The 11460-nt window shown below is 41.7% G+C and overlaps 1 protein-coding gene across 2 annotated transcripts; it reads left to right on the forward strand.

Moving 5' to 3' along the window:
* The first annotated feature begins 230 nt into the window (after positions 1-230).
* On the forward strand, positions 231-11308 carry capu (cappuccino). Of its 2 annotated transcripts, XM_065482727.1 has the most exons (23): positions 231-423; positions 804-1234; positions 1411-1563; positions 2507-3125; positions 3273-3326; positions 5826-6008; positions 6769-6944; positions 7127-7283; positions 7519-7617; positions 7698-7906; positions 8009-8573; positions 8739-8759; positions 8922-9190; positions 9240-9327; positions 9379-9440; positions 9501-9580; positions 9633-9762; positions 9820-10014; positions 10074-10203; positions 10257-10349; positions 10401-10452; positions 10504-10732; positions 10800-11308. In XM_065482727.1, the coding sequence occupies exons 2-23, from the start codon at positions 956-958 to the stop codon at positions 10851-10853; spliced, it is 3897 nt and encodes a 1298-aa protein (XP_065338799.1). In that variant the 5' UTR covers positions 231-423; positions 804-955; the 3' UTR covers positions 10854-11308. The 2 variants fall into 2 exon arrangements, with proteins under 2 accessions (XP_065338799.1, XP_065338800.1); XM_065482728.1 differs by lacking the exon at positions 3273-3326 and having other exon boundaries at positions 232-423; positions 10800-11307.
* The last annotated feature ends 152 nt before the right edge of the window (positions 11309-11460 follow it).

The raw sequence follows: 11460 nt of genomic DNA on the forward strand, positions 1-11460 counted from the left end.
ATCGCAATTATTGCCAACCCTCTTACGTGTGCGAGCACAAAGAAATTGCATAACAGAGAACACAATAACGGCAAAGGACAGGGCTCGGTGATTTTTCCGTCCCTCCACGAATCGTGCACACGAGGAGAGATTAAGAATGAAGCCTTTTTGCGCCGCTGCATCAGCAGCATACATAATATGTATAGAGAGCATGTACTTTTGTTTCGGCGGCGTACATAATATGCTGTTTTCTCAGTAGACATTCGTAGTGCACAGCAGACGTTGGAGCTGGCGCTATCTCAAGAGATATTTCATTTTTGGGGTCGCTCGCTGCGGCTAAAACTGATTGTGATAAAATAGCTACAGTGGAAGAAAAAGCAGCGTGATTATTCTTTTCCGCTTTCGGAGGATTATCTGTTTCTTTGGAAATTTCGAACCTAACATGTACGTAAGTTTATCAAATATTTTTTGAGTTTTTCATCGATCTTCAAGAGTTCCCCTCATAGCTTGCCTTAAAAAGTTTGCAATGCACAATATTTTTTTATAAAAAAAAGTTATTTTTTTACTCCAATATTTTCATATTTAATGTATTTATTGTGTTGACCCTTGCAAGAATAAACAAGAATAATAATAATAGCTGTCTAGCTCATACTCTTCACAATTCTTACACTTTTAAATTAAGAGATTTATGTACCAGATTGATTCAAGTATGCAATAAATAGATATAACAATACAGCTTGAGTAATTTGCTCGTGGCTTCAATTCCTGGAATATTTCTGCAATATTCCACAGCTAATGCACATTTATTTTATTGGCTACGCCAGGTGTTACTTCTGTCTCTCTACACTGAACACGTTCCTTTGCCTCTGCGATGGTCGCATTTCACGCTAAGCCGGTTTTCAAAAAAGGAACGGAAAAGCGCCGTCTGCCTGCTCGGCTGGAGGTATATTGATTTTCCAAATCGACGGAGGAGACAATGCTGCGAGCGAAAGGCTCTTTCGTGGGCACCAACGGCGCCGGCGCCGCGAAAACGGCCCATCGCAAGTCAACAGGGTCCACAGCTGATGAGGACCCGTGGGTGGAGGCTTCCACTTTCAACCCCTGGGAGTGGCAGCGGCCCCCAAAGACCCCAGACGATAATGGTGACCTGTTGATCTCCGAGGCCGCTGGATTCTCGCTGCTCAAACCCTTTTCCAGCATCCTCCATTCTTTCCGGCGAAAGGTCACCAGCAACCAGAATATGGGCAACTTACAGGCAAGCTCTATTTTCGTTGGTCACGCGGCTGCAGCTTTTCCCGGTGGCGACGTGACAGCGCACTGATCGAGTTATAGTTAAGAATATTTGATTAGAAAGGCATTCGCGTCGAACTGACCTGTTCAACGTCGCTAGACTTGAGCCACGACACTCAATTGATTTTATGAATTTCTTAGGGTGGTTCAGCGAAGAATAATGCTGGTGGGAAACCCCCGTCTGGAATAGGGTCTGCGAGTCCTGGAAGAAGCAGAAGCAAGTTGTTCCTTGGAAATCGGGGCAAATCTCCAGCTAAAAACCAAAAGGCAAAACACGCAGCAGAGTCAGCGGAGGTAGAAATTCTAATAAATATTGAAATATTTTTTCTGCTAAGACTAGAAATTGTAGAAGACTGATCTCGTTATAAATTTTTCGTTTTTATACAAATAAATAAATCAAAACTATGATTTTTAATTTGTTTTTATCTGTCACAGAATTGTTTATTTTGTTGTATGTGCGTGTTACAGCACAGCATAAGCAAATCCCTATAGATTTGTAATGGTATTTTTCCATTTTTATTTTCGCTTGTGGATATCAAAAGTAATTAAATGCATGAAATAATATTCAAAATTACGCTTGATTAATTAATACAGCTCTATAATCTCATTGAACTTTTTTGGATTTATAACACTGTTCAGGTTAACAAGAAAATTTGATTTTCAACATGTATTTCTTGTATTATAGTTCTCAAAATTATTTCTGGGTCATGGCGCGCTCATTGTTAAAAGCAAAAAAATCCAAGAAAATTCCGTTTCTATAATATATCCTTTTTTAAACTGCACAAATTATTATTAAAAATCAGTTGAATCAATATAGTGAGGTCTCAAAGTGATATGATTTTGGTTATCCTCTTGTTCAAATACTTAGCTCTTTATTAATTAACCGTAAACACCTTAAAAATTAGAACTCGTGTATTAAAAAGAAAAATTCTGTCCAGATTACCATGCAAGCGAGCGTTGCATGGTAATTGATTATAATTTAATTTTTACCTCCCCTTCTCAATTCAGCAAATTTTTGGCAACAGTGAGTAACAAAACTATGTTCCGTATATCCTGTGTTCCGTATCCTGTCATTTTCACAGATGGCATAATAAGCCGAATGAATACTGTATTTTACATTTCATATACGCGCTCCAGTATATCTTATCAGTCGAAATTAGTCACCATAACAGACAAACACCCTCCTTATCAGACAGACATAAAACATTAAATGCTTTTTGCCGTCCGCATTTTGCAGAACCCTGATCAGCAGCAGCAGGTGCCGGCAGCGTCAGGTGCGCCATCTGGCGAGGATGCGTCCGTGGGAGGCGCTGAACAGGTAGCTTCTTCGGCAGCAGTCGCGGGCCAAGCCAGGCCCGAACAGCAGCTGCAGCTGGCGAGCCGCGAGTCGAGCGCAGATTCGCTGTTCTCCGACCCTTTGACCTCGCCGGTGGCCGCCGCAGCCACCCTCGCGCCGCACCAGGGAGGAAGCGTGGCCAGCAGCTACCACTCCGATGCCGGAGAGGCCATGCTCGTGTCCAACGCCGCCGTGCCAGCACCCCCGGACGAGCGACCGCCCCTGGTTGCCGCCTCCACCCCTGACCTGACGCCGGCAACCTCGCCAGGGCAGGACCTGCTCTCCGAGATCCTCAACTGCTCCAGCGAGCTGATGAGCAGGAGCTTCACGGCCAACGCGGCCACCACCGTGTCCGCAGTGCCCGGAAACGTGTCCGAAGAGACAGGGCTGCCGGCCAGAACCGCCTCCGCCGGCGCCTTCACCCTGGTCAGGCACAAGAAGGTGGAGCTCTCGCCCCTCACCACCGAGCCCGCAGAGGTCGTGTCCACTGCGGAGAGTGGGCATGTTGCGCCTTTACCAGGTATGCACCTGCGGAATCAATTAATTTTACTTTTTATAAATAAAAAGTTTTCAAAAAGATAATTTTTGTTTATCGACAAATATTTAAAAATCTTTCAGCAGTAAATTAAATTTTATCCGATATGTCTGTTTAAATCCCTGCCCCAAGGATATATCCGCAGCTTGAAATATGATGGTCGATTTTACGCCAAGTCAAAGCAGCGTAAGAAAATTATTTCAAGCCGTCACTTCACATAAGTGTATCTATATTATATGCATAATCGACCATATCATTTTAATTACAAACAAGTTTCTACCGTAGACTGCTTCCATCCAATATCAAACTCGTTTCCTAACCATGGCGAATAACAGTGAACTACTCTTTGAAGAATTTCCAGTTGCATTTGGTACTGAATCTAACTCCGGGTTCAGCAGTTTCGCACACACGCTCTTTGCGCGCGTTGCATAATAAAACGGCATAAACTACAAAATTGTGAATGATACTCTCTTGGAGTACGCGGTAACGGTGTCTAACGGAACAATTTGAAAGCGCAGTCTGTGCTCCGTCTTTCGCGCGATCTGCCGCTTTTGGAATTATTTTTATTACACGGCCGGCACTTCCAGAACTTAAATCTCGCTCCACTCTCAAGTCTCATCTAACGTTCCTTTTTACTCTCTGACAACAAACAAATGCTGTTAAACCAGGTTGGCTGCATACACACGAAGTGGAAGGCGTGGTAGACCTCTCCGCTGCCTCTTTCTTTTTCTCTCCTGTGAGTGTAATTTCAAAGGTGACCTTTGAGATGTGCCTAGAGCACCAAATCTCAATGTAACCGCTCACCCAGAGAGTGCTCCTTTTATCAGCATATCACGGTGCAGCTCACAACACACGACCAAATCTTTTGGGGCCGCGTCAGCGACCTGCCCACGTCGAAATGTGCAGCTTCATTTTTATAAATTGTTTTTAAATGCGTCGTGCTAAATTTGATATTCCAATCTTACGTATTACGGCGAGTAATGATCATAATTGCGCCTAGCTAGTGTGATCCATCAAGTGTGACTTCGCGTCACTCAAGCGTACAACCCTTTCCTGTTTGCTAGCTAGTCAAGTGCCATAAAGTATTCAGCTTGTCAAAAATAAAAACTTCGCTCGTAATATCGGTTGCAATTTTTAAATTTTAATGGTTAGACCAAGATGAAGTCATGTTGGTCTGTACCCTACCCTTTTGTGGTACAGTTCATTAGATTAGATTAGATTTTCTGATACAATTATTCACCAGAAAAGTAGATTACCGTGCGATTATATATTTTTTTGCAAAAAAAATCGCATTCTTGGCAGAGGCATTGACCAAGAAGTGATAAAAAACGAATTTTCCCACGGAGATATTATTTTGCTGTCCAGGCAGGGCGTGCTAACCATATTTTTTTAAATTAAATCCAGTGGTGCAGAACGCACGTTCGGCGCACGGTTAATAATTGCACATTGTCTGGCGGCTGATATGCGATGACCTACGACCTGCCAGGTACTGCCATAAACGGTACTGTTGGAATAAAAACAAACTCACTGCTCGAGAATGAGCGCGCGCGATAAGACAATATGCTTTTCTTTCTCACATCACTCTCGTCCAGCAGCACTAATTACGGACAACAACGATCAGTTCCTCGAGCACGCCGACGCCACAACATCTTGGGCTTTTAAATTTATTAGTCATTGTTAGTGCCAGACGACGGATATATAAATCATGGATTTTAATTTTTCTCCTGAGGGATGTGTAAAACGCTGATTTTATGCTTCATAGCAAGCAAATTTGCTTGTGGTCTGATTTGATTTCTGACTAAGTCGTTTCATAAATTTAATTCAATATCTAATAGGAATTATCGAGAATGGAGAGGCGATGCATTTCAATAAAAACAGAAAGATGTTATTTAAAACTGAAGAATTTCGCTCAAACTTGAGATAGAGCGCTGAAATATTAAAAAAAATTAAAAGAGTAAAAAACGACAAATTTTTCGGAAAGGCAAATATTTAAATTTAAGAACTATTCTTATCTACCATACAATTTCCCAATTGCTTGTTGTTTTTAAAGGCTGATAGTACTTAAGGAAATCAGGATTTTGGTTGAAATTTTCTTTTAAGTTTTGTTAAGTACAGAAAACTAAAAACATGAAAATCTGAAAACTTCCAATGAGGGATATATCGATATAAACCGATTTAGCTACATTTGCATTTCAGTTAACTCGAAAAATATAAGTACTAATTATTAATTCATCTAGATTTTAGTTAAGAAAATAAGTAAAATTTTAAATTCTTACCTTAAATTTAAAATCCAGTATTCCCTTTATTCTTCCTCGCTTTCAACTTCGCACCAGTCACGAATTGGTATTTCTCACAACCCCGTCGTGACAGCGCCGCAGTGGACTAGTTTTGTGACCAATATGGCAGACCTCTCAGTAATAATTGCTGGAAGGTGCTTAATCTCCCTGCCTCTCTTTGGCACCTACAATAAGGCAGCCGCGCGCGGAGCGTGTGTGTGTTTGATCTCGGTGACCTGCAGTTTCAGATTTCATGTTCATGTACCCTGCCATAATAATACACACGCAGCAGTCCCCTTTTATGAATCGCGCTCGGTTAATTCTCTCATACACGCCTTTGTGCCAGTTGGAACCTTCGGCTTAGCCAGTTCGCACCTCCCGGCCAGGCCTCACTTTGCAATGTTTTCAGGTGGCGATGAGGCGTCGCAGCCCCTCCGACGCCTCGTCTCCATGTCCGACGTGCCGCCCGAGAGCAACGTCCTCAGGAAGGTGGCCAGTCTCACCCTGGACAGGGCGACCATCGATCAGAGGGTGGCCAGGCCCAAGAACATGCCGCAGAAGCTCGAGTACCAGATTTACGAGAAGTTCGAAGGTGAGTTTCATTTTTCTTCAGCAAGGCGCTGACGCGTGAATCGCCTTTAATGTTTCATTTCCTCGAGCTGATTGATACGCAATAATTGAAAGTGTATTGGGCGCGGTTTGCCTGCGAACAAACCCAATTTTATTGTTCCAGTATGGTTGCGTTTGTTTCTTGTATTCGATTACCTCTTTCGAAACTACTCTGCGATCGCATTTATTAGCCTTCTAATTTGAGACGGCCGACGCTTGGTGAAATTTTTCAAAGCGGAATCGTTCTCTTTATGAGAATTAAAAGGATCATCTTGTGGGCGTAGATGCACACACGTCAATTATTATTACCGCGGCAGACTGTGTGGTGTGCATGTGGGAGGTTATTCGAGACGCTTTTGTTATTTCTTTAACTCGTAAGGAGCAGAAGATCGAGACAGTCATTGTCTTCCTTCCTTCGCTGGCGTGCTCAATAATTTCACTGGAAACTCAGACACGCGAACCTGTTTTCTTCATATCCGCTCATAAAAGAAATATTTTGCCGCTCCATTAATGTGAGTATTTTTAAACTTAAGTTTCCAGTAATATATATTTTATTATCCTGCAAAAATTAATTCGTGGTCGCGTATGTGGATTGAATTTAATCAGATTATATATCCTCCGATCGTTGACAAATCTAAATATATCATGTATTGTATACTTGCGTCTCAAATTTGTTGATTGAACAGAGTGCTCCGGTATTATTTTGCTGGATAACCATGAGTCTTGAATTTTTAATTTTGCAGGTCAAATGCTCATTAACTGGTTCCTGACCGCTTTCGGCGAGGATCACTACCTGCGTCTCCTGCTCACCCCGCAGGATTTGCGCATCCTGGTAGCGCAGTTTGCGACACACATGTTGGTCGCCGGCGTGATCAAGCAAATCGTGGACAAAGACGCACCTTTGGAAAATCTCTTCAGGGTAAGGACTTACGCCGTTAGTATTTTAAGAAACAGTGCCTCTTATTTTCATATCCTGCACAAGAAAAAACTAAGACTGCTAAGAAATTTATCAAATTTATTGATTTGATTTTCCATAAATTGTTATGTTAGTTTTTCATGTATGCAGTTTTCACATTTGGAAATATTTCTGTAATATTTTAGCCTGACCTGATGTACTACTGGGCCCACTCAGAAACCCCAGCCAACATGCCATGTACACCAGGCAGGCTGCCCAGTGCTGCCTGGCCGCCGGCCCTACCTGACATCCAAGCCATCCAACCAGCCGTCTCGAAACCTGGTGCAAGATACTCTGAAGCTGGTTGGTACATCTATTTTTCAATATGAGAATCACTGATTTTTTAACAATTAAATTTTGTTCTAACATTTGTTGGGGAGAATGTTTGTGCCTTGCATTTCTCATTCCATATTCTTGTGTCATTCCAAATATTTTTGGCACGATGATTGCCGATATTTATTTGTTATTTAACAAAAAAAATGTTCTAACATGCTCATTAATGTGGTGGCTGGATTGGTTGGAATATGCTTGCAAACAGATTTAAGTGAAGGTGGTATGGCAAAATCGAAGGGTCCCCCTGACTATTCTGCTTCATTGCCTGCAACTCCCATTGGAGATGTTCTTCCTAAGGGCCCAGGTAATACACACAATTTGAACGAATTTTGTTCCAACTATTTTTTTACTGGGCTGCAATTAAAATTTTTCACTCTCATCCAGAGTTCCAACAAGTAGTGATTGGTCTCAAGAGAGAGCACAAGGATAGTCTAGAGCGCCTATCGCGCAGTCAGGAGCTTTCCACCTTCAACCTGCGTGGAGAGTACGCTGAAAAGTTGGCAGAGGCAGAGGAAAAAATTCATAGGTTGGAGGAAATGATTGAATCTCTAAAACAAGAGGTTGAGCGTTATAAAACCTTAGCTGATATTCAGGTAAATTCCAATCGCTATCGTGGTCGGTCAAAGTATGCAACCGGCCGAGCACTGGAGCTGTACAGGTTGCGTTACTCGATCTTTGTTTTCTCTGCGTTACAGCAACTGACTCAGAGTGCACAAATGGACTTTGACTCTCCAAAGGTGGAGCAAAGGCCATTGCCGGGCGATTCTGCGGCAAAATCTCCAAACCCCACCAATTCTAGTCCAGAGGCCGAAGAAAAAGAGCGAGAATCGCCGACCGAAAAGAACTCCGTCAGCAGTGCCTCAATTTTGGAAAAAGTGGAGTCTCCAGTACCTGAATCTCCTGCTGTGCAAGTTCCACCTACCCCGTCACCTGTCCCACCACCGCCGCCGCCACCACCTCCTCCACCCCCAGCTAGCGATTTCGCGCCTCCTCCTCCCCCGATGCCTCCCTCATTTGGACCACCCCCGCCGCCTCCTCCTCCTCTACCACCCGTAATGGGGCCTCCACCGCCTCCACCTCCTCCACCACTTTCGGGAATGACGCCTCCGCCACCTCCGATGCCCTCTGGGGGCCCACCGCCGCCTCCACCCGCTCCAGGAATGGGTCCTGCTCCTCCACCATTACCAGAGGGTGCCTCGTCAGGTTTGCCACCTTCGTTGCCGCCTCCACCACCTGGAGGCTGGGCTTCAAACCAAGCAAGTAAGTATAAAGGAGTGAACATTTTGTTTAACTGGAAAAAGTTTTGAGTTAGACTTATTATAGTTTGAGTTTCATTTAATTTAGACTCTTATTAAATTCGAACGTTAGATATAAATGGTAAATTCATAGTCTCCCTGCCTTTTTCAACATACGATCCGCCCTTAGTTTTACCAGGACCTGTTACTGGTAAGTCCCAATAGAAGAAATTGCTTGTTCATGTGCGCAGGTCTATAATTGTGCTGAGCAAATTAGCTTAGATTGCTTTAGTGAAAATAAATGTGCTACTTGTTTGCTTTGCCTCATTTCAAAATGAAAAAAGGGAATGTTCCAAACTCTTCTTTTTTCCAGCCATGAGGAAAGCGCCGGTCAATCCTCCGATTCCTATGAAGCCTCTCTACTGGACCAGAATCATAGTTCCCGAAAATGCTCAAATACCAGCTCAAGCCTCCCCTCCACCATCTCCAAGCTCAGAACCCGCTAAGTCCCCAACCGCTCTATGGTTAAAACTCGAGGAAGCTAACATCGAGAGTCTCAACGAATTCACAGACCTTTTCTCCAGGCAAATTGTGGAGAGGAAGCCAGCAAAGAAGAAACAGGAGAGGCCACTAAAAATGGAGGTATATTTTTTTAAACTCTATTGCACCGGATCTAATAAATGAAAAATAGGCAGTAAAGATTTTGGATGGAAAGCGATCTCAGCGAGTTGGAATTTTATCGTCAAGTTTGCACCTTGAATTTCCTGAAATAGAAAATGGTATTTAATCTGGACTTAACTTCCCCATTTTCTGATAACACCACATTACAGCTATATATCATTTTGATACCTCGGTTGTGAGCCTTGAAGCCTTACAACAAATTTACGAAGTGGTAAGTCAATTTGGAACCTTAATATTTGAGTTGAGCTAAATCTGCGTTTGTTTCTTGCAGAGAGCCACAAATGAAGAGTTAGAATCAATTAGAGACCACGTAAAGAACAAACCCGACGTTCCCTTAGACAAACCTGAACAGTAATTTGTACATAACAATTTTGAATATGCCCTGAAACTTCTTTTGTTACAGATTTTTGTACGAGCTATCTGAGATACCAAATTTCGCAGACAGAATCTCCTGCTTCATGTTCCAGAACGAGTTCGATAACGCAATCATAAATTTAAGCAGCAAATTAAGCAACATTTCCTCCACATGCGAAGTAATTGAAACGTACATTTTCTCTTCTACACTAGTATCAAGTTGAATTTTAAATCAGCTCCTTATGTCGTCTGAGAGTTTGCAATCCGTACTCAGCATTATTTTGGCGCTGGGTAATTATATGAACGGAGGCAACAGAGCTAGAGGACAAGCTGATGGTTTTGGTCTAGAGATTCTTCCAAAATTGCGTGACGTGAAAAGCAGAGACAACAGTATCACGCTCCTCCACTACATCGTAATGATTTATATGAAGGCAAAAATAAATAACTACAAAGTTTTTGAGACAACACTCAACATGCAATGAATTTTTAGCGTCAGGATTCTACCAAAGTTTTGGAGATGCCTGTGCCAACTCCAGAGCCCGGTGACATAGACCGGGCGGGTCAGGTCGAGTTTGATGACGTTGAATTGGAGCTAAAAAGACTCAACAAGGAACTCGACAGTAATAATTAAAGTTTCTTATACGAGCAGAATATGTCTAATTTTTTACTATAGTCTGTCAGAGAAAATCGGACCGCGTTATAATTGCTTCGTCTGAAGAACATTTGCAGCCCTTTAAAGAAAAAATGGAAACCTTTTTAGAGAAAGGTAAAAAATAAATTTAAATAAATGGAATAAACTGTAGCTATTTTTCCGCAGCTCGAAGACAATGGTCTGATGAAAATGAAGCGCTAGTGGAAGCCAAATTAAAGTATACATTGTTCAAAGCAATGATTGTGTTGAGCTAAATATAAATGTACAGGTTTAGTACGGTCATGAAGTTCTACCAGTTTGTGCCAAAGGGCGTCAAACTGCAGGATGCGGCGCCCAAAGACTTTTTCATTTTCTGGTCACCTTTCTGCAAGGATTTTAAAGATATCTGGAAGAGAGAGCAGACAAAAATGATCAAGGAAAAGATCCAGGAGGCAAAGAAGAAGCAGGAGGAAAAGAAAACCAAGGTGCAAAAGATGAAGAAGGGTGAGGGTGGTTTGGTAAGTACATCTGACAATGAGCTTCGTAACAAAGTGCGAGTTTTAATTTTGCTATGTGATCCCACAGAAAGCCAAGTTGATGAAAAGAGGACTCAAAACCGACCCCAGTGCTAATCACTGATCAACAAAGTTGCCTTAACAGTCAGCTACAGTATTTCTTACAACCAGAGAATGATTTTAGTCAAAGCAAACTCAAAGATGATACATTCGCCTTTTATCGTTATTTATTTCTCACCAGATGTGAAAACATATCCTTTTGTGATCGAACATTTTATTTCGCACATCTGGTTTTACTATATAGCTGCTAGAACTTACAATTTTCGTCATGCAAAGGCATAATTTTTTATTAAATGTTTTTGTACTGATTAATGGTAATAATTAAAAATTTATAGTTATATAAGATAATACCGCGATCATTAAGCACAATAAACACAATTTTGTGTAATTGGAAATAAAGTGAACAGCGTCAGATTAGCGTAGCAAAATTTGAAGGTAGAAATATTGTAAAAACACGTATTTATACTATTCTTATGCTGAGATATATACGAAACTAAATAAAAATGAAAGAAAAAATAATGATAAAATGCTGTTTTAATTAACGAGATAACAACTGCAGTCGATTGTATTAAAGACATCGACTTTCTAGTATGATCAACTGAAAAAAATATAGTATAAACAAATATTGATATAAAAAATAGCAATAAACGGTACTATGTACAATAAAATAA

This window comes from Cloeon dipterum, chromosome 3 (genome assembly GCF_949628265.1).
Source record: "Cloeon dipterum chromosome 3, ieCloDipt1.1, whole genome shotgun sequence".
In the NCBI taxonomy this organism is placed as follows: domain Eukaryota; kingdom Metazoa; phylum Arthropoda; class Insecta; order Ephemeroptera; family Baetidae; genus Cloeon; species Cloeon dipterum.

Coding starts and splice junctions, on each gene's coding strand:
- capu (XM_065482727.1), top strand. CDS start 956: ATGCTGCGAGCGAAAGGCTCTTTCGTGGGCACCAACGGCGCCGGCGCC. Junction 10,350..10,400: donor GGAAACCTTTTTAGAGAAAG/GTAAAAAATAAA, acceptor ATTTTTCCGCAG/CTCGAAGACAATGGTCTGAT. Junction 10,453..10,503: donor CTAGTGGAAGCCAAATTAAA/GTATACATTGTT, acceptor ATAAATGTACAG/GTTTAGTACGGTCATGAAGT.